At 37.5% G+C, this 22,043-nt stretch overlaps 1 protein-coding gene across 4 annotated transcripts in view; it reads right to left on the bottom strand.

Moving 5' to 3' along the window:
• Positions 1-21,302, bottom strand: part of LOC103130490 (arf-GAP with coiled-coil, ANK repeat and PH domain-containing protein 2) — a 49,574-nt gene extending 28,272 nt beyond the window's left edge. For 3 of the 4 annotated variants that reach the window (XM_007541916.2, XM_007541903.2, XM_007541909.2), the window contains exons 1-6: positions 20,850-21,301; positions 7,698-7,755; positions 4,302-4,421; positions 3,733-3,786; positions 1,770-1,828; positions 129-312 (exon numbers count right to left, since the gene is read on the bottom strand). In XM_007541916.2, the coding sequence (XP_007541978.1) occupies positions 129-312; positions 1,770-1,828; positions 3,733-3,786; positions 4,302-4,421; positions 7,698-7,755; positions 20,850-20,902 (528 nt within the window). In that variant the 5' untranslated portion in view covers positions 20,903-21,301. Of the gene's footprint in view, positions 1-128; positions 313-1,769; positions 1,829-3,732; positions 3,787-4,301; positions 4,422-7,697; positions 7,756-20,849 lie in introns of all 4 variants that reach the window. The other variant, XM_016665490.1, reaches the window with a different exon arrangement.
• Between the last annotated feature and the right edge of the window lie 741 nt (positions 21,303-22,043).

The raw sequence follows: 22,043 nt of genomic DNA, 5'->3' as shown, positions 1-22,043 counted from the left end.
CACAATGTTCTGCTGAATTGTGCTACAAGATTTGAACTAAAATTTCTGTTGCAACGTGATGTAGAAATATCAAACTGATCCCTAATGCACTGCTGTTATTCTGTGCTTAAATCCCACAGTCAGCATACCTGTAAGACGTAGTCGAGGACAATGTGTCGGAAGCATTTGCGTGTGGCGGTCAGGATGTTGGTGGCCTCCTCTACTTCGTGCTGCTTGTTGCGAGGAGCCTGAGCGTTCTTGATAAGCGCATTCTCCTTTTCCTCACTCACTTTGTCAAACTGTTTCTTGGCTTCTTTAAACTTTCGCAGGTCACTGCAAAGAAGGACAATGGAAAATTGAAGCTTTTCAAACAAGTTTATTTTAAAGCTCAAAAGCAAAAATCAAAGTATGGGATGCTGAGAGCAAAAGTCTAAAAAACAAAGCGGTTAAAAATGACTTTTGTGGCAGATGGCTTATGCAGATTTAGGAAGCAAAACCAAGAATTCAAACAGATATATTTACACACAAAACACTTTTAAAGCCATTACTTCTAACCTAATAGAAGTAATATATATAACATTCACAAAAAAATGTTTGCAAAAGCGTTTAGCTGCAATAAAAGCTTAAAACTCATACTTAGACTCTGAATTTCAGGTTGCTAAGTTATGTCTCTGTAAATTATTAAATGAAAGAATAAAGAAATAATTATATTTTTAGAGAATATGTGGATAATGCCTCATAAGGCAGTAATTTATGGCGTTTCTCATTATCTTCAGGTGACTTGTTGAAGTAAGAAATGCTCACCTTTCAGGAAGGTCATACAAAAACAAACTCATTAAGGTCCAAGGTAATTCTGGAAATCTCTGGAGGTCAACTCTTGCTTTACATATTTTCCATTGCTATTATCAAAGCTCTCAGAGAAGATACTCAGCCTTTTCACTTTGAGGTTTTTGGGAGTAATAATAAATAAGACCAACGTCTAGCTTCCCCTTAGAAGTATTGGAGCTGATAACGTGGGTGTTCAGTCTTGGCGTGCCTGAAGCTAAAACTGTTAATCCTGCTAATGAATTAATCCCGAGCTGTGACAGCTTCCTGTAATTATGCCAACAGTCTGAATTTTCAAGCTGAGGTTTAAAACACACAGATATGATGAAGCAAGTTGGAAGAAGGAGTCATACACCTTGACCCTTTCCACATTTAGTATTCCAGCAGCAACCAAAAATATATTACAACAGGGGTTTTATTTGATATTTTACAAATAAAAATCTGAAAAGTATCTCTAGCATTTGTATTCTGTCCCCATTATGCAGAAGCATTTATCTAGTATGTAGTGTAATGAACTATGACGATGAAGATTCAATCCCATCTCAGCTTCAGACAGTTTGCAAAGCGGACAGGCCAGAAATCTCTGTCTCTAGAAAATGTTTTAGCTCAAGAGGGATGAATAAAAATGAGTCACACGTTTCAGATTTCTCTTCATAAAAAAAGTTTTGACAGTTCCTTTTACTATGCAATCAAACACTACTTTGTCTTGGTCTTCATAAAATCCTAATGTGGCTTTCTCATGAGAAAAATGAAAGAAACTGCAAGGAGGAATTAATACTTCTGGAAGGCACCATTAAAAAAAAAAAAAACATTTCACTGTAAATCGAAACTGTGAAGAAAACATTTCTGTTCTTCTTTCTGTTTATTCCTCCCAACATTTAATTTCTTTAATGTTGACTACTTATGTTCACGTCAAATATCTAGAGTATCTCCTGCTTTTGCTCTTTTCTTTCATTGACACTCACTCTTTCACAAATGTTTGCAGCTGAGTCTTGATTGATCTCTGCGCCTGATCGAACAATATCTGTGAAGAAAGGAGAAAAAATGAGTTATGCTCATTTAACCACATTTGTTGACAAACTATGAATAAACATTTTAAACACTTAACATGGCGTGTATTTATCCACAACAGCCACAGAAACACCAATAGGTTTCCTTTTTCAAACCAGTCAGCATTCACCATCTCAGTTTTGGAGGGATTTTGTTAACATCACAGGCTGTAATTAGGAAACTAAATTTACACAAACACAGCGACTCTGTAAACTCCCCTCATAAAGAGATAAACACGAGGAGTGACGCAAACTGTTTATTCTTGTTGGTGAGTCATACTCTCATTAACCTGCACGCTTCCTTGAAAAATGAGATCCCCAGCACAAAATAAGGCCCTACAAGCACGTTAAGTAGAGCCTGAAGACAACATGAGCAGTGTGCCTGGGAGAGGCAATCACTGACTAACAGATTGAGCTCTGTGTTTGAGCAGATCATGTGCTGAAAGGTCGCTGAGTGGCAAAAACCAATCAGGCAGTCAGCTGATATGGCAACAGTCGCCTCAGATGAGTAACAGTCGCAGGCTCGCAGTACGACTCCTGGAGGCTTTTAGGGGACCAGACTGGAGTCAATATGGACTTCGAATTCTGCATTTCATTATTTAAAATCCAAGTCTGAGCAGGTTTGTTACCATTTATCTCTTACAACTGGATTAGTGGCAGCTAGCATCTATATCCAACATAGAATCAATCTTTTTTTTTAGCACCTGTAACAGAGACGTTTGCTCATCACATTTTTCCTCCTTTGCAATAAATCATACTTGAATTCAAGGACATTCTCGATCTAAATCTGGATCGTCAAAGAAAAGTGGTAAACTTAACAACAAGAACCACAGCTGGGAAAATCTAGTTGCCACCAATAAGTTGGTTTGGTTAAATTAGGAAAATGGTCTGTACTTTCTGTAGGTTCAAGGTTTTATCACTTATCCATCAATATTAGCCTGGAGGTGCTCTGAGAAATTGGCTGGTGTCTGAAATCAGAATGTCTTAAACTTGACCACATAGTTTGACTTAAGCTGTGAGATTGACAGCGTAAAGCTGGCTAACAGAGAAAAGACTTGAGAAGGAGGACCAACAGAGGAACAGTCACTGCATAAGAAGAGCCTCTGGCTCGTCTTGTGCCTCTTCTCTGTGGTTAAATTAGCATGAATAAAGTGGAACGCTGTGCCGCCTTCTTCAAATGCAACTACAATCCCAACCAGACACTAACAAGTCAGGAGACTAAGGATGAGACTAAATCAAAGCCGTCACATAATGAAATCTGTCAAGACAGGTGCCTAAAACGTTCAAGAACCTGGGAATGGCTGCTACGTATAGCAGATATCCCACATTTGAAAGTGAGACGTATTGCAGCAATATGACACTAAATCTGTAAGAGCAACAGAAACTCACATCTTAAATCCTAAATACTTCTTCTAAAGTGTTGAATTGTCCTGAAGGATGATAACCGCATCATAAAAAATTGACCATGACCATGCTGACTCCACTGATGCATAATTTATTCTAACAGTTAAATTCCTGTGCTCCACAACATGCACTCTACCCAAATAGCTTCCAGCTAACCACTTTTTTATGGTGGACAGTGTTAGCTACTTTGACATGTTTTCAGCAGCGCTAAGCTTCGGGGTTGTTAACTCAGACATTAAATCTTAGCATCAGGTTTACTAAAAACTGATCCCAAGACAAAGTTTTTTTTTTTTAAAAGACATTGGAGATATTTTCTGTCCAGTGATTTGCTGCCGAGTTTCCCAGCAGTGAATAGAAACTGAGAGTTAAACAGCTGTGGTGAACTATCTGCCCATCTGGGTTTGTCATCAGCCAACAGCTGAAGAAAAAAGAAAAACTAAATGGAATGCATCCGGTTTTCACAGAACAGCGTTACCGTGTGATAGTTGATCATCTCCTGCAGACTCTCAGCAAACTTTGTGAGGCTGGACTGTGAAAGAAAGAAAGAAAGAAAGAAAGGAAGAAAAAAATGAAAATGAAAACAGGCAAAAACAGAAGACAAAGCAAATCAGCAAAGGTTGGACAAACACAATTTATCATATACAAAGTAAAGGAAACCAGTAATCTTTAGATGAAAAAGAAACCGTCTTAAGACTATTTTTTTATTTAAGTTAAGGTCTATGATGTTTGGGTGTATGCAGAATTTGAATTTCACATTTCAGAGTGAAGTTGTGACACAACTACACACAAAGGCAAAGAGAAAGAAATTCACAAGAGAAAACAAAACATCTGGTGTCCACAACAAGAACTGGACACAGGCTTTTATGAGCCATGTTATAGCATAGTTTATCTCATCCAAAACATTTAATGGAGGGAAAAAAATGTGTTAAATAAAAACAAAAAGAGTAACCAGGACAAAGGAAAAAAAAAAAAATCAAACAAAAATACCCTTGGAGCTGGGAACTTTATTTGATCTCGTTCGAGTTGGATTATTTCATTGTTTACCTCAATGACTTCATCTTTGGCAGACTGCTGGGCAAGCTCCCGGATCCCGTTGACAAATTGCTTGTTGGCTGCGTTGTAGGCTTTTCCAGCATCTATCATCCCAATACACAACTTCACCAGCTGGGGAAACAAAGGGGAAGCTGATGAGGTAAAGGTTAACAAAGGTTATTAGAAAACAGAAACAGAAAGCAATGCGATGGCCAATGTTTCAGGCCATGTTAATTTACAGGAAAAATGTCCTGAACTGGATTATTCTCTGGATGAGGATGACAAGAAAGGGTGTCTACCTCAAGTAAAATAGATGCCACCTGGTGGATGCTTGTTAACAAAGAGAGAATGCAACTGTTTAAAAAAAAAAAAAAAAAAAAAAAAAAGAAATATCTTGAAAGTTTCTTTCAAGGTATTTGAATAAACAATTTAGTAATATGTTGTCTAGTGTTCACTTTATGCTTTCTTTTGTGTCACAAATGTTTAGTTTTGGTTTCGCATGTATTGCCCCATACCTCTATACAATCAGATATGAATCAAGAAGTAATATAATATCCGGACTATCCGTAGTTCTAAAATATTATTTACTTTACGAAAAAGTTCAATACTTTTTTTGCATTTCATATTTCCAGTTAAATTTATGATCTAAAACAATCCCTAAAAATTGCTCTTGCCATTAAATTTTGATCTATGGACATTCTGATAGAATCGTGACTTTTGTTTTATTCCAGTTTATCAAAAAATTGTTGTATTTAAACCACTGATTAAGTTTAGACATCTCGCAAGTCATGTGAGAAATCATAATTCGCAGAACAAAATAAATTTGTATCATTTGCAAACAGGATGAATTGTAATATTTTATCAGATATGACAAATAACAAAATTGTGTGCTTGTGTTCAAAGCAGCTGAATAGCTTCAGGAAAATGCAAATAGCAAGAAATTGTTTAACTAATCATTCATCCATTTAATTGATAAATAATAATCCAGAGTCACTGGGAGCTTGAGCCTATTCATGCTCTAAAGAGGACTGAGAGCAAAAGGGTAAACCAAGGACAGCCAGTCCATCACGGTACCCACAGCCTTTCCCACATACACACCGAAGGGTGATTTAAATGTTCCAGTTAACCAAACATGCATGTTTCCGGATGGTGGGAAGAAACCAGAGAGAACATGCAAACTCTACACAGAAAGGCCAAAAGCCAAGATTTGAGCTAGTGCTGCCCTTCTGGCCATGAAGCTAAAGTGTTAGCAACTGCAGCCAAAGAGCAGCAACTTAATTAACATATAAAAAGATAAATACAATTTTTAGTAAGCTGCATTTTGTGTGCTTCTTTTTCTTCAACAGTAAAAAAAAATACACACGATTCTGGTAGATTAATGCAATTCACTGCTAGATTTTTTTTAAAGATTTTAAAGAAAGTCAACAGTAGTAAAGTCATATTCATAGAGTACTAATCCGCATCATTAAAAATAAAAGGCTTTCGCTTTGCCGCTCTGAAAGAATGTTTACTTTTTATTCAACATGCCTGTATGTGAACTGGCCGGGCAAACTGCGAGCTCCAAATAAAAAGAGCTGAACTTTGGTCTGTCGAAGCAGCACTCCACCCTAGACATGGGTGACATTACACACTGTCACAACCACACACATGCACGCAAACATAGCCACTATCTGGCAGATCCTTCCTCTCCACAGCAAGAGGGGAAGTGAGGCTGGGGCTGAGTCACAGAGGTGGGGCTCTGAGACTGTAAGAGTCAGGAACAATGCAGTGGGTTCTCCTGGGATCGCAGCCCGGCTCTCAGGTAGCGAACACAGCCAGTGAACTCTGCAGCATGCAGCTGCAGGGCGGTGGATGTCGGGGAATTTATGGTTTTCGGATCGGGGTATAAAAAGTATTCACCTGCATGGATCTTTATATAATTTTATTGCTTTGACAAAAACAATTATGATCAACAAAATTTGGCTTTTCCGACCAAGAAAAATAAAATAAAACACCATTAAATAAAACTAATATTCCCCCCCACCCACCCCCCCAAAAAAAGCAACTAATAAGAATATGCAACATGAAATAAGTGGATTTATTCACTCTCTTCAAGTCAGTATTTAATAGATGCTCATTTCAAAGCAATCACAGAACGGGATCTGTGTGGATAGGTCTCTATCAGCCTGCTGCAAATTTACTCCATTCTTCCTGTGGCTTTGACTGGGCCACTCCAGAACACCCACCTAGTGTCTTTAAACCATTTCTCTGTGGTTTTAGCTGAATGCTTCGGGTCATTGCCTGGCTGGAAAAATAAATGTCCTCTTGCAGATTGAAACAAACTGTCTTCCATATGTGTTGTTGCAGTCATTTTACGTCTAGCTTCATAAGCTTTCCAGGGCCTGCTGCCAAGAAGCATGCCCAGTTCATGATGCTGCCACCACCATGCTTCACATCTCAGCTGCTGAAGCTCCCGACTCCTTCAACATAATCATACTGGCTTCTCTCACTAGTGTCCTCCTTGTGGGCTCCCTCTGTTTGTGAGATTAGTCTGATCTAGACTGATTTACACATTTCCTTCCTTTCTTGATCATGGATTCAGCTGACCTTGTATCCATCCCTTAACTTCTACTTCTCAGGCACCTTTTCTCTGATTTGCTTGAACTGTTCTTTTGTCTTCATGGTAGCCAGGAGTCCTGACTAACCAGTGAATGAACAAGTGTCTTTAAACTGCAACTACCAGAGACACAGTCACTGCACTCAGGTAATCTCCAGTCTCAATGTAAGCTTTTTTTTTTTTAGCAACAATCCCCATGCTAATTGCTAACATGCAATGCTAAAGACAGTTTTAAAATAATGCTAATCCTCATACATCTTCTTTTGTTACACAGCGGTGCAACATATCTTATGCTGCTAGTACAGAAAAAATGATGAGTCCCCAATGGGAAGAAGACTAAAAAATATTGAATGTTGTCCTTATGCATTCTTATATTACAGGTATAGTTAAATAGGGCATTTTTGACTCCTCATGTTCTCAGTTTTGTTTGGCAAAACTGTTAGAATAAACAGTCTTTGACATGAATAATCAAACAAATACAAATAAGTCAGGTAAGTTACTGTGTATGTACATTGAGGTGGTAGAGGTTATTTCTTTATCTTAACATTATCATGCAGAATTTCACAGCTGGAATACAATCATGCACTTTCACTAAAGCAAACTAAACCTTACATATCTTAGTTACATTGTCTAAATGTTTTTTTTTTTTTTTTTCTCTCTCTCTGCAAAGGCAATCTGCCTGGGGATATACAGTAGAGGAGGGCTGGGACAAACCTGCACCTTCCCACTCACAGAATGTCCGTTTGCAGCTGCCAGCTCTCACCGTGGAGCAAATGAACAATTAAGCAATGTTTTTCATGGGTGGTACTCACTTTGTCAAGCTTGGATTCCAACTCGCACACATCCCCCTCCACTTCCTCTATGGTTGCTCTGTGAGGAGGAGAAAAAAAAACACAAAGGTTTGAACTTGAGCACCTCACAAAACTACGGTCACAGCACATGGTATTATAGCTCTGAGGAACTTTGAACACAAGCATGTGTAAACACAGAAACTGGTGGAGGCAGCTAGAGTGAGAGCTGCCATTTTGGGTCAGGCATCTGAGCTGGAACCAGGACTGGCTTCCTGCCCTTTAAAATGTGACAAAGCACAGATTGGGTCTCTGCAGGATCAGCAGACTACAAGCTGCAGAATATCACAGAGGGAAGGAGAGACTTAAATGACTCATCCCGGCTCCATCGGAGTTAATCTCTGCTCTCCTAAATCTTAATCTGCACAGTTTAACACATTACTGTTGCTGTACTTGAATGTTAGAAACCCTCGTAAGCTTGTGATTAAAATATGAGAAAGTGGAAATCTCTAAATGAGAAATAGTGTAAAAAGAGAACAATAAACCAAAATTTTAAGAACAACCAACATATTGATTTATTTTCATAAAATAACCCCTCACTCCAGTTAAGGTCTTATAATATTTACATGCCATATAATATGTCTATATCAAAAGTTTTATTTTGAAAGCCATTTTTATCTTTTTTTTTATATATAAAAATTGTTCATTCAGTACTGAAATGATATGACTATAAATGATGTAAATTACTGAGAAAGAGAAGAGTAATCAGTGATGAATACAAATATTTCCTCAGTAAATATCAAAACAATCGCTCCATAGCGCTCTGACACATGCCCAACTCTGACAACTTTTGCTCTGAATCTTTGCTCACAACCTAAAACTATGTAAATGAACGAGCAGACAGAATCAGGCAATCACAGAGAAGTCTTTTCAGCTACGCATTCAGCACACATTCAGCTAAAGTGTTCTGCACGAATGCAGCACATGACTTTTAAAGGCTGACTCAGCAGAACAATCCAACCACAAAAAAAAAAAAAATCTACTAAAAGTAATTTCCCGTATTTCTCACTGAAGAAATACATTGGCATTTCACAACACATAAAGGGGTAGTTTTTCCCAAATTCCTTTCCATTTCTTCACTTGCTATGAAACATGAACATGTAATCTCCAAGCTCCTTGTATTGTACGCCTTAGCAACAAAATGGAAACTGCAGCTTCTCTCATGTCTAATCTTGAAAACAAAAATATTTATTTTGTAATTATTGAGAAAGGGGCAGGTTTTTATATGGTTTTTCGTCTTTCTGCTCCCTTTCACTCATGTAGATGAATTGTCACAAGACAATGCTTTATACGTTGGTGAAATGCGTTTTGTTGAGTGAATAAACTTATTGATTGATTGGTCAGACTTTTTGTCTAAAAACCATCAGTTTTACTCATAAGATCCATCAAAAAGCTAAAGATCATTGCATCATCCTCAAGATACCTCATATCATTATTTCAAAAATCCGGATTAGTTAATGTATTCTGCTTTAGTACTGCAAATAAGCTACTTTATTTTGTCTAATTTTAAGATTTGTTCTTCCTAATTTCTAGCACAGCTGCTACTCTCAGTGATGGATCCAACATGCAACATAAAAATCACATTTGTAGGTCTAAAAACTAATCTTCCACACTCATACATACAACCTGAAAGACATAAAAAAAAAGTAGGTTTAAGCTCAATAGAGATAGCTTTTCAGCTTGAAAAGAGCTGACTGCTTCTGTGACCCAAACAAAGAAGAATGAACTTTAGGTCTAAAATAGACTCAAAGGCCAGAAATAGGGTCAAAAGCAATAAAGAGCATCCCTCTCACACACAGACATTGGATGTGTTCAAAGTTTAAAAACATGAACTTTTTACCCTCATCTGTTGTAGCAGGAAAGGAATTTCTTTAATGGATTAATCAAGCCACTCACCAAAAAAATAAATTGATTAAAAACTTTTACAAAATCACTGAAATAAAGAGATTTTACTTTTAAGTACTGGTGAACAAAACTCAAACTCATTTTAAATTCACACCCATTCCATAGCCAAACACCATTACATGAGCTTTTCCCCCTAATCTTGAAACTTGAGCCAATGTGGTGAAGTTGTGAAAGTGCTGACAGAGGATAAGAAAAGGAGGGGCCCGCTCAAAATGAAAACTTGGGCTGTTGCCTTACATATCTGGCCTTGGCGAGTGAGCAAGAAGCAGAAGAGAACAAGAGCTGCAAGCTTTTCAATGTAACACACACAGACACAGACACACACACACACACACGCACGCAAGCACGCACAAGCCTCTTTTAATTAAGAAACACTGTTCATTAGGCGGCAGAAAGTATGTAAAGAATAAGCAGAAATCCTCAAGGAAATACTGACGGTCCATAACCTGGAATCCATAACAGACTCTGATATTCCGACTGTAGAGCAAATGCCAAGTTGAATAATTGGTTTCAGCAGATGGAAAGAAAGAACGAGGCCCAAAAATAAACAGATATTTAAAGAGACAGAAACTCACTTTGGAAGAAGCTTCCCATCCAGATTCTTGCATAAAAAAAGATAGAATGGTCCATTTTTTTATATATATATATATATTATTATTTTCATCAAAAAACAATCAACTAAGATTGACCCCCAACAAAAAACAAGTAGATATAACTTCATATAACTACTACAACCAAAAATAATGAACATGCAATCTAGAGAGAACACATTTTACAATTTGTATGCTATATTATTTAACAATTTCTATCAAATTCAGCCAGTGGTTACTGAAGAACTTAGCTTTTTAAGATAAATGTTGAGGAGTTTGGCCATAAGACCATAACATACAGCATCAAACTTGGGGAAAACTAACTAACCTAGCAAGGAGGAGCATATCTTATCAATCGAGAAGCACATTGACATTTATGTCCAAAATATTTTTTGTACAAAGGTTAGCTGCACCAGACAACCTGTCCAGACAGCAAAATATAGATTAACGTTAAGTTGGATGATTCGGAGTACACCAAAAATGTTGTAGTCTGAGAATAAGAATTAAAATGATTTTCTTTCTAAAACAAGAAAACAATTAAAGTCATGCAGCAGTTCTCTTAAAACCCAGACGTGAACCCGGCTGATTTTATGCAAGTTATGCATAAACGAAACCTTGCAAAGCTAGGTGAACTGTAACATCGCAGTAAAGAAGGGCGTGTAAGAAATTGCAGCACAATGCTGCCAGATACTGATAAGGTTACACAGAACCTATTACTTAAAGGTTTCTGCTGCTCAAAGGTGGTTGGAAGCACTCTTCAATCATGTAGTGGGTATTATATGTTGCTACCAAACATCTGGAAATGTCAAACAAATGAAAAGTGATGGGACCAAGACCGGAAAGCCTTACTTCAGATGCTTAGTCAGGTTTTCTCAACAGTGATGCATTATTATTATTGCAAAATTAAGATTACTTCATGAGCTGCTTTAATCTCTTCAGAGCCAACATGTCTGATAACTCAGAGACGATGTGATAAGAAGCGAGAATAGATGATGATGCAGGCATTCTGCTTCCAGGTCTGGGTAAACAGTCAAGTCACAGCAGGAAAGCAGCTGGACGGAAGCGTAAATAATGTAATCAGCGGATTATCCAATAAAAACAACAAACAAACAAAAAAACAAAAAACAAAAAAAAAACATTTGGGACATGGTTTTTCTTTTGCTTCTGTGAAACACATTTGAGTCAAATGTTGTGCATTAAAGCTCGCACATTTAAATAGGTTAGAGGTACATTTTATGGAAGATTTTCCTTTGGAAATAGATTATCAATGAACCAAAAAAAAGTTTTGGGGTAGTTTTTGTGTCTGAAGTAAAGGACAATAAAATATGGTTGTATATTTTATTAAATGATTATTGTCTGATTGTAATCCAGGTAATTATAAACAATAAACCAGACTGTGGAATGGAATGGCAAATATTTTTCCATTATAACACAATATCAACAATATACAGCAATATCACATTACTGTCAGTATTTGAAGTAACATAACGGTATATAACCATAATTAATTAGAAACGCAGTTTGGCTGGTGAAAGGTTTTCCAGCTTTTTCCATCTAGTTAAAGACTAAAAAGTATTTTTCCCCATCAGTGAAAGCATCATACCCAAGGGTTTCCAGGTTGTGTCGATTGCATTCTTTATGGTGTTGCATGTTGAAAAAAATTGAAAGCTATTTTCAGTATCAGTTACATGTTTAATATAGTGATCAGATTAGAAAAAGCACAGAAATGTAGAAGTTATTGCCCTCTTCTCTGGTTTGAGAGGTCACACTTTCTAATATTTTATTCTAGAAACTTTAGAGACTTGATCTTTTTTTTTTTAAACATTCCCTGTTAAGAGTTTGTTCTGACTAAAATGCTTCCCAAGATATTGGAAAAAAAAAAACAACAACAAAATAACACAGCTCCAAGTGTATTGCTGCACCGACTAAAACGTTTTGTGACAACTGCAAGAAAATCTATCCAAGAGGGTAAACTGGACTGGAAAAAGTAAAGTTCAAAAAGAAACACAAGCTCATTAACTACATTAAGTAAAACACACTGAGGAACTGGATATCCTGAGGTAAGTGTTTGGCTGGGCGGGTGAAGTTAAAGAAAGAGAAATATGTGGTGTAGAAGACAGACTGGAGGCCATGAAAAGAGGAATTAAAAAAAGCTTGCCTTGTGAACCACATCAGTTAAAAACAGGCCTCTTCAACATCACTGAGGAAATGTTTGGCCCCGGTTCTCTTTATGATGACTGCGAGTGTATAAAAGGATGCTGATGAATACAACGTGCCAGACAGAGAAGTTGACTAGATTAGAAATAGATTTCAGTAGCATAATTCTGTTCAGATGTCCTAAACGATCAATTCCATTCGTTCTATAAGTCAATGTTGAATTCTCAGAGAATTTCAACAAAAGCTGCAGACTTCAGGCCGATCTTCCAAACACGTCTACAAAATAAACGTCTCAAATTTCCATTCTTTCTAAGTGTAACTGAAGTTGAGGTGGTTTTTTGGGTAAACATCCACATAAAACTGCTATTTTTTCAGCGTGTGACTACAACGCTCTCACCGCCAATGACCAAGAACAAAAATAAGACAAGGCTCTGGACTCTTACTGGAATAAATTACTTGGCCACAAAAACTTGTCTTCACTGCAGAAGTGTTTTTTTTTTTTTTTTTTCTTAACTAAAGACAGATACCTGATTCTACAACAGTGGTTTAATGAATCGATTTGAAACAGAAAGCACCTCTTCTGGAGCTTCGTGCAGCTGTTGGCAGTCAGCTGCCGACCCGTTTACGCTCCGCGTTCAGAAGTGAGCAGATGAAACAGATTTGTAACTCTTTCTGTTGGCCTGATGGAGTCTACAAGTCTTCATAAACTAATGCTCCAAAACCATCTCATATGCACTTATTTGGAATTTTCTCCAGTTATGAGGATCAGATGAAAATGTTAACTCTAAACTACTCCGGTTTTCATTACTAGGGAAAGTGAAACAAAATCATCTTCCAGAAGGAAAACAAAAACATGAAAATCTGACATCATCAATGATACAAATGTTAAGAGTTCTTTCTAATGAACTTTAGTTATTTATTCCTCTCTATATAATCTTTCCAGAGACATGGTCAAATTTGTTCAACTTCCAGATACAAATGTGTGAAAGAAAGCACTAGCATAATCTGACACTATTCTTTTCTTTGTGTGTAAAAAAAAGTAATATTTGAAAATACCCCAGAGCATCCCTTTGAAACTAGTGTAACTGAACTATTTTCATTTTATTTTACTATTTCAAGTGGTTCATAATTTGAGCTTGCAATAATTCATGACTTTCTGTTTTCCTGAGGTAAAACATGACATGATGCAAAGCCCCATTTTTCTTAGTAAACAGGAAACAAGGAGCCAGGTTTATCTTGCCAGCATGGAGAGTAATGTTAAGGGAGGTATAAAAATAAAAACACCTCTAAGCTCACTGTTGGAGAAGAGTGGCATCTTGTACTTGACTGATTCCAAAGGGAAATTAAATGTTGTTGTAACTCATATCATCCACTTGGATGATATGAGTTACAACAAAATTTAAAGAATCATAGAGGTTCATGTTGCTGTGGGCAGGAAGGATCTCCAGTAGCAGTCAGTTTTCCAACGAATATTAAGAGGCTTCTGCTCTGCTCTCTCTGCTCTTTGGTTTTATCCAGCAGGTGGGTCATAGTTCAAGTGTTAGTTGAGCTTTTGACATGCTAATCAGCTGCTTACAGTTGTAAAAACAACATCTTGTTATAAAAGAGCTACTCCAACATGAACTATAGAAATTGTGACATTAAAGTCTCCGTAAGAACAATTAGTTGGTAACAATAGAGGCAAAATGGTTGTTTAGTTGAAATTTAAGAAAAAACAAAAACAAAAAAATAAAACAGCACCTCGTGCCTTCTGTTATGTACAGAGAAAGATGAATTATTCTGCCTGCTGCTTTTTCATGCCACGGACTTGAGAGAATAATTAAATTAACAGTCATGTTTTTTTGGACTCTGGGGTGAAGGGTACCCAGAGAGGACCCTCATATCCACAGGGAGAACATGCAAACTCCAGGCCAGGATTTGAACCCAGAACCTTCATGTTGCAATGGTGCTACCAACTGAACATCCCCATTTTAAACCAATGAAACCTAAATTATTTTCTATTAAAACACTCCTGGGCCATCCTAATACATGCTTACTTTGACAATGCTATAACAAATACTATTAAGATAAGCTATGATGTTTTTCCCACAGCAATTTTCTATGTCTTTATCAACTCTCCTTCTATCTGTCTCCAACATATGAGGAAATAGCAAAATTGGTTTTTACTAGGGGTGCACCGATTGCACTGATCCTCCATTACCGATCTTTAAAAAGCCTCATCTGCCAATTCTGATTTTGGACACCAATTTTTTTGCTTTGTCTGAAATGTTGCAAAATATAGCAGGAATGTCACTGAGTTGGCAACGGTGGGGTGACTACTGCAGACCTACAGACATGACCTGGTCATGTCTGCCCTACTTTATTTAGAGCAGGTTTGGTCTAAATAAAGTAAAACTGAAACAGAACACGTTCCAGTCTATCAGTTGAACCTTTCTCATGGAAGAGCAGAAGAGGCAGTGGTTGATTTTTAGGCTTTAGCTGAGGTAAATAAGAGCGGGGGATAAGAACAGCTTCACGTGTAACTATCGTCCAATCATCAATCTCCCAAAATTAAGGAAATTGGCGTCAATAAATCTGTTTTTTGTTTTTTTTAAGAATTAAAATTCTGCAACAAAAGCTGAACAAGTAGCACGAAGAGGGTCTGAAATAACAGTGGTGGAGGATGGAAAACAATCCCACTCAGTGAAACTGTTGTGGATGGAAACGTGAAGAATAGGGTGAGCTTTGGTGCTGTGACGTAGATCCTGTGATTGTTCAAAAGAGAAGCAGAGGCAACGTGCAAGAGGGTCCCACTGTGGTAAAAATCCAACTATTAAGACAACACAGTGTCAACAACATCCACAAGATGAAGTCATTACTTTAACATAAACACTTACAAGCTTGGGGAAATTTTCTTTGCTGTTGTAATGACTGAACATTAGGGGTAATTTTTATAGAGGGCGTAGATCCTCGATTGATCCTCCGACACTGACATGTTGCAGGAAGGAAACATTGAGGAGAGGAGGGGGAAACTACAGCATTGTCAGGATCTATGACAACGATGGGAATTATTCTGACAGCCTTGTGCTTCAGATAAAAGTTAAAATTAAATCATTTGAATATGAACTGCTAATATTTCCTGAAATCTGTCAAAAAAAAATCCCCAAGACACCAAAATTAAAATTGAAAATCATAACTAATAAACTAAAATAGGGTAGAAATTGTTCTTGTATGAGCTGGAATTAAAGAGTGTACTTTTTAATTTTATTATAATAAAATAAATATTAAGGGGTGTAGCCACAGCTGCAGTAATGAGCTCAAATAGACCTGATAAACTGATCAATCACACTCTGGTCAGTGATCGGAAGATTTCTACCTGATCTGCTGGCTCTTCAGCTGCTATAAATAAAGTAAAACTGAAACAGAAAATGTTCCACCACTAAGTTCATCAAGACTATTTTAGAGCACATGATGTTACCATAATTAATCAAACGAAACATGAACGGAGCAAGAATTGCTGCTCAGTTTTCAGTAGGTCATATTTACTTTATTTACACCCATTTACAGGGCTGGATTTACAAGGATGTGGGCCCTGGGCTGGAGCCCGTTTTGGTGCACTATCCACCAAGGTGAAATTGCTTTATTAATGCAAATTAAGAAATAGTCCTATCAGTGGATATTAACTGATGCATGGTAGGTTTAATATGTCCAGTAGCCAATAACTACATATTGTTCCCAAAGACATCAATATAACTTCAGAATTTTTAATACATAAATATTGCTGATGATCATAAAAATCCTACAATACAACTCACATGATTTGGGCCTATTAGGTAGAATAAAGGAGAAAAGGATGAATTGATCGACAAATTAATGGAAAGACAGATGAAAGAATTAACAAATGGATGGATGGACGGATGGACAGATGAATAGTGAAAGACATGAGTTGAAGGTGTTTAAAACTCAAGGTTTGATGTGGAGCATGAAGAAGAAAAATTGACTGTAATTATGTGTCTTTCTTAAATAAAACCAGCATAAAAGTTGGTAATAGCCTGAGCAACTTATTTACAGAAATCACAGATAACAAAGCTGGGAACTGTCTGAAAATGCTAACCTTTTCCATACCTGCCAGACTTGGACAATACTTAAAAAAATCCCACACTCTTCTGGAGCTTTCAAGTCAGCTCTAATTAGCTGGATGAAATCGTCTCCACAATAGCGGTCGTCCAAGTAGCATTAACTGTATATGCAAACTATGTTGTGGCAACTGGCTTTGTTGGGATGGAAAGTCATCAAATATGTAAAACTTTTGTTCCTACACATGTGGGGAGTGAAGCCACAGCTCTCTGGAAGGATTTTTCAACTCTCATAGTTGCAACGGAGCCAACAGAGCTCATGAGGCCGAGCCTCAAGTGGGAAACTAGGCTACAAGGGTTTATGCCAAAAATACTGATTTTTTTTTTTCTTTGCTCTCTAGTGTTTGTGCTCTCCCCAGGCTGAGAGTGAAGTCTATAACCAAGCACAGCTTCTCAGCTAAAGCAATGATGAGAGCTTAAAAAAAAAAAAAGAAAAAGACGCATGCGGGTGTGCCAAATTACCACTTGAAAAAACCTTCTCCACATTTCAGGGCTCCATATTCTCTGGCACAAAGTTAAAAGTAAACACCAAAATGGAAACAGATGTTGAGCAAGCTGGAGTTGCTGTGTGCTGCTTCTATATTCAATGTTTGTCATCCATCCCCTCTGTCTCTGCCACTGTCTTCTTTCCTGACCAAATTTAACTCATTGAGGGGGGTGGGCGTGGGCGGGGGATTGGAAAAATGTGATGAAAGCAGCGGGAGCCGGAGTTGAAACTGTGCTGCGACAGCGTCTGATAACTACACAACTCATGCAGAGTTTATGTTGACAGGCGGCTCTGAGAAAGATCAATGGTAATGAAAACAAAGATGGAGAGTGGGGAATCGCTGGACCTCAAGAGAAGAAACTTTGTATTAGAAAAACAATATTACTAACAATAAAAACAGACTACAGTGTTCATATTGTTTAAATTCAGATCTTCCATGATCTTGGATTGCTAGTTCATGCAGGCATTAACTAATTAAAGTATCCTGACATCACACTGTCAATGTTGCAAATCAGAATGACAGTTTCTCTTATATGCATGCATAGTTATTTCTGCATAACACTCAAGAAGATCTAAAAATGATAGAGATGATATAGAGGCAGACCATGTCAGGATAAAGGTTTGTGCCTTATTTCAAAGTAAAAGTAGCCGCTTTTTACATTAGATTACAGTAGAGTGTGCATTTAACGTTAGCTGGATGCACCAAGACACCATCATGGACGCTGGCTTTTTGAAGAAATGGTGTTCATAAATTCAATTCAATGGAATGAAACTTTATTTGTACCTGAGGAGGAATTTGAAGACACATTCATCTTTGTTAGAATTGCATGATAGGCTGTTAATATTCCTAAACACAACATATTAATATTTCATACCAGTGGTTTAAGTGAAAGAAAATTCACAAAGTTGATGGAGTCATTTATTAAATAAAGCTGAGATTGACGTTTGGAGGTATTCTGAACTTAAATCTTGCTTTCAATTCCCAGGTACTCTCTCTGTAATACAGATTTCTTACTTTAATATCAGAAGACCAGTAATCCCATTTCCTGAAATAGGAAATAGGAAACTATTTCTATTTCCAAACTGCTTATCTATTTGTAACTGCACAAAACCCCCCCAGAGTATATAAGCATTACTTGGTCTCAGTGAAATTCAGGGATGCTACAGAAATGTGGCTCATTAATAACTTTCCTTTCTTTGTTTCCAAAAACTGTGCCTTGGTTATACAGCAGCCCACTCCAACCCAGTTCTGCTGTGACTCAGCCCCTCTGTTGTTCACAATCGATCTAAAATTAGCTCCTTATGTTGATGTTAAGAAGGAAGAGGCTTTAAAGTCAAGCCACCATCTTGGACTAACAGAACAACCATCTGTCAACAGTTTAGCACAGTTTGGCTATATGCTTTCACTTCTCATACATGTATTGCATATTTTCCTTACAGTTTTAGGCAACTCCAGTGTGCGGGAAGTCCCCCTCTTCTCCAGCCCCCCTTACGTGATCCTGAAGGAAATGCGTTGATAAAAAAGCAACTTTCTAACATCTGTTCCTCGTTTGGCTGGGGGAGGATGTTCGAGCAACAGAGTGTGAGAGACAGGAAGAAGAGGGATGCTTTTCTCAAAACACTGAACGCAAAGCAACCCAAGGGGGATGGGGTGGTTGAGGACAAACACTCAACTTAACACCTCCCAAAGGGCTGACAAAGTGGGGGAGAAAAAGCTGCAAATGGTGACTTTTGAGTTACAATATGGTCTAAAGACACACGACTAGTACAAGAAAACCAAACTAAAGTAACATTGGTAGAAATGAGCAAGTTTAATCTTGTCATTTGTGGAAACTTTAGTGGGTCTTTATTTTTTATTTTTTACTTCAAGCGTAACATCCACTACTAGGACATAAGGATGGAAATTTATTATATAATTTGTTGCCATCATAAAAATTTTCTTATCACGTCAATGATACATTTCAGTTGACATTTGAAGCTCCAAAATCTGACTGTATCAGTCACACAAATTTGTTATTTTTTAAATTTTTTTCCACTGTTGGTTCCATGAAAGCATTAATAAATATCAATGAAATTGAAAACATGATTAAAAGCAATAACTAAATGGAAATACGTGATAAAAATCACACTCATTTGGTGTTCCAATATTTGTGTTTGTGGGGCTTTGATAACAGTGATGTGCAACCTTAAGGTTACCGAACAAAACGACTGCTAAGAAGTTGTAAAAATCTTTGTTATTGGCACTTTTGTTGTTATCTCAATAAATGACAATAAATATCAAAATAAAATTGTAGGTCCATATCACCAACACCTATAAGAGCAGCATAAAACTTTGCTACAGCATCAGTTTAAGCATTACTGATTAGAATAATGACTGTTTGGTAAGCTGTATGGATCACAATTATATTTCATGGTGTAATAGCTGCATACACCTGACAAAGATGATTAAAACAAAGAGGGAGCTTTGGAAACATCATGACAGCTGGGAAGCAAAGGAGAGAGAAAATGTCTATTTACTTAATCCATCCATTGTTTATACCCGCCCTGTGATGGACAGTCCGTCACAGGGCAACACAGCGAGACACACAGCATGCAACCATCCATGGAAACCCAAGGACATTTTAGAGGGGCCAATAAACCTAACAGATGTGTTTTTGGATCATGGAAGGAAACTGAAGTACCCAGAAAGAACCCAGACTTGAGCAGGGACAACATGTGGAAAGACTCCAGAGTGAGATCTGACCCAGGACCTTCCTGCTGCAAGACTAAAAGCAATAACTAAATGGAAATACGTGATAAAAATCACTGCTATTACAGAGAAACCGATTAGGAAACTGATTCAATTTTCATGCAGGTCTGTCTTTTTGTACAACCATGTGCTGTGCAGGTTTAAAAGACTTGGGTGAATTGTTTGAGTCCAAGAATTAAAAGATTATCCCCATTTATGCATCCAAGATGTTTATTATATATTTTTTAATAAACTCAACAAAGCAGGCCAACACCAGTAGTCAGCTAGAGATCTGAATTCTCAATTGATCAGATCTGATTGATAAAGAACTGAACAATCTTAATTTTATCGGTCCATTAAACATCTCAAACTTTTCAACTCCTAGTATGTTTGGTTTGCATCAACCATCAGCTTTATGCTTTTCAAGATTCAACAAACATCTACTTAAAGGTTCAGGAAATGTTTTTGATGCATTGATCAGGAGAATCTTGTCATTCCTTCATTTTCTGATGGATTAATTTTTTTTTCTTTTATAGCAAAAACCTGCAGGACATTGGTATCAACCAATCAGAGTGGTTGTTGATTTAATGATGCACTTTTACTATGGGAATTACTAACATTCTAACGTTCAAAACTTACATTTGAAAATATTTTTAAAATTTTTAAAACCAGCATCAGAGGAGACTTTAAAGTTGTGACTGTGCACATTATTAAACTGTAATAAACAGGTGGTGTGCTTGTAGTCTTCTAGGAGTAATATGATTGGGTAACATGCTAAATCATTCATAATTAAGGATATAGTACAATACACTGTCGTGTCAGTTCAGGCTACTGGCACAGCCAGTAATTCCCAACATTCATATTTAATACATTTTCCTATCTCTACATAATTTATGGTGAAAAACATTCCCTTCGTTTGGTCTCACCGAACAACTCATTGAGTTTGTTTGGTTTCTTTGCCCCACCAGAAGCCTCCCAGTCTGGATCCGGCTTTCTTGGGGGACAAAAATAGAAGAGCAGCAGGCAACAACCAGCAAGCTCCTTACTGCTGATCATCGCGCTAACTGGATACTTTACCCAGCATAAACAAATACACAGATAAACAGGGAAAAGACGGAAATTAAAGTCGCTCACCTGAAGCGTGGGGAGTCTTTCAGACATTCCTCAAAGTCCACGGTTATTTTCATCTTTGCCGCAGTGAATTGCGCCTGCACAACCTGCTATCTATGTTTGATTAAAGGCAATAATCCAAGCCCAGTGTTTTTGGCTAATTAGCTTGTTCGCTAACGTTCCTGTTTCTCCGTCCGACCAGCTGGCTCCACTCGGTCACCGTTCCGCTAAGCCAGCTAGCCTGAGAGGCCAGCAGCTACCAAAAAGAAGTGGCTGGACAGCGCTCATAAACGACGCTTTTCTTTGTGAACGAGTCCACCCCCCAAAAAAAACCCCGTCACTAAACTGTCCCAAAAGCAGAGGTCAGCACTGAAAACGGAAAGTGTTGTCCAGTAGCTCTATCATAGCAGTCCGCGGGAGAGGAGCTTTTCTCCAACAGATCTACACACAAAGATCGTCTACATGGAAGGACTGCTCATCGGTTCTGGAAATAGGTCAATAAAATCCAGTCGGACACTGAACGTATTTTCCCCCACAGCCAAAAAGTGTTTGAATGTCGTGTTTCCTTAATGCATTTTTTTTACAACTGACAATTTGATAATATTAGACAGCTATATAACTAACACATGCGATAAATATGTTATATGAACATTTTAACCGGAGGAAAGCGTGCGTTTGTTGAAGCGTTTACGTTTGTTGAAGATGCACAATTCTATTCAGTTGATGATACAATTGCACCATACACACACATAAGAAGAGAGAGCTCCATGTATTTATTGTATATCTACATAAGTATCACAAAGTCTGCACAAATATGTTTTACTGTGTGCTGTGTTAAGGGCCAGCGTTAAAGAATTGAACTGTGTGACAGGTCTACCTTTGAATACACAATCTTTGCGTCAGTTGACAGGAGCTTCCTGATCCTTAAAAAAATACTCAGGATGCGTTTTCAGAATACTTCAAGCTACTCCCCTGCATTGTGAATCTGCGCACTGACAAACAATGAAAGCAAATCTTAAATACTTTTGAACATTTCTATTGTAATTCAATGACACATTGCGTTAAATAAGAGGTTTCCCCGCTTTGATTTGATCAGTCTCACGCTTTATCCCATTACTAGAAAGCCTATGGGTACGAAAGATTGTGTAACAGCGCTATCTGGTGGTAGACAGCAATTTAGATAGCAATAAAACCAAGCGATAAAAAAAGAACTTCCTA

Source organism: Poecilia formosa, unplaced genomic scaffold (assembly GCF_000485575.1).
Source record: "Poecilia formosa unplaced genomic scaffold, Poecilia_formosa-5.1.2 Scaffold10, whole genome shotgun sequence".
Lineage (NCBI taxonomy): Eukaryota > Metazoa > Chordata > Actinopteri > Cyprinodontiformes > Poeciliidae > Poecilia > Poecilia formosa.
The sequence above is the reverse complement of the archived record's forward strand: the minus strand, read 5'-3'. Positions and strand labels throughout refer to the sequence as shown.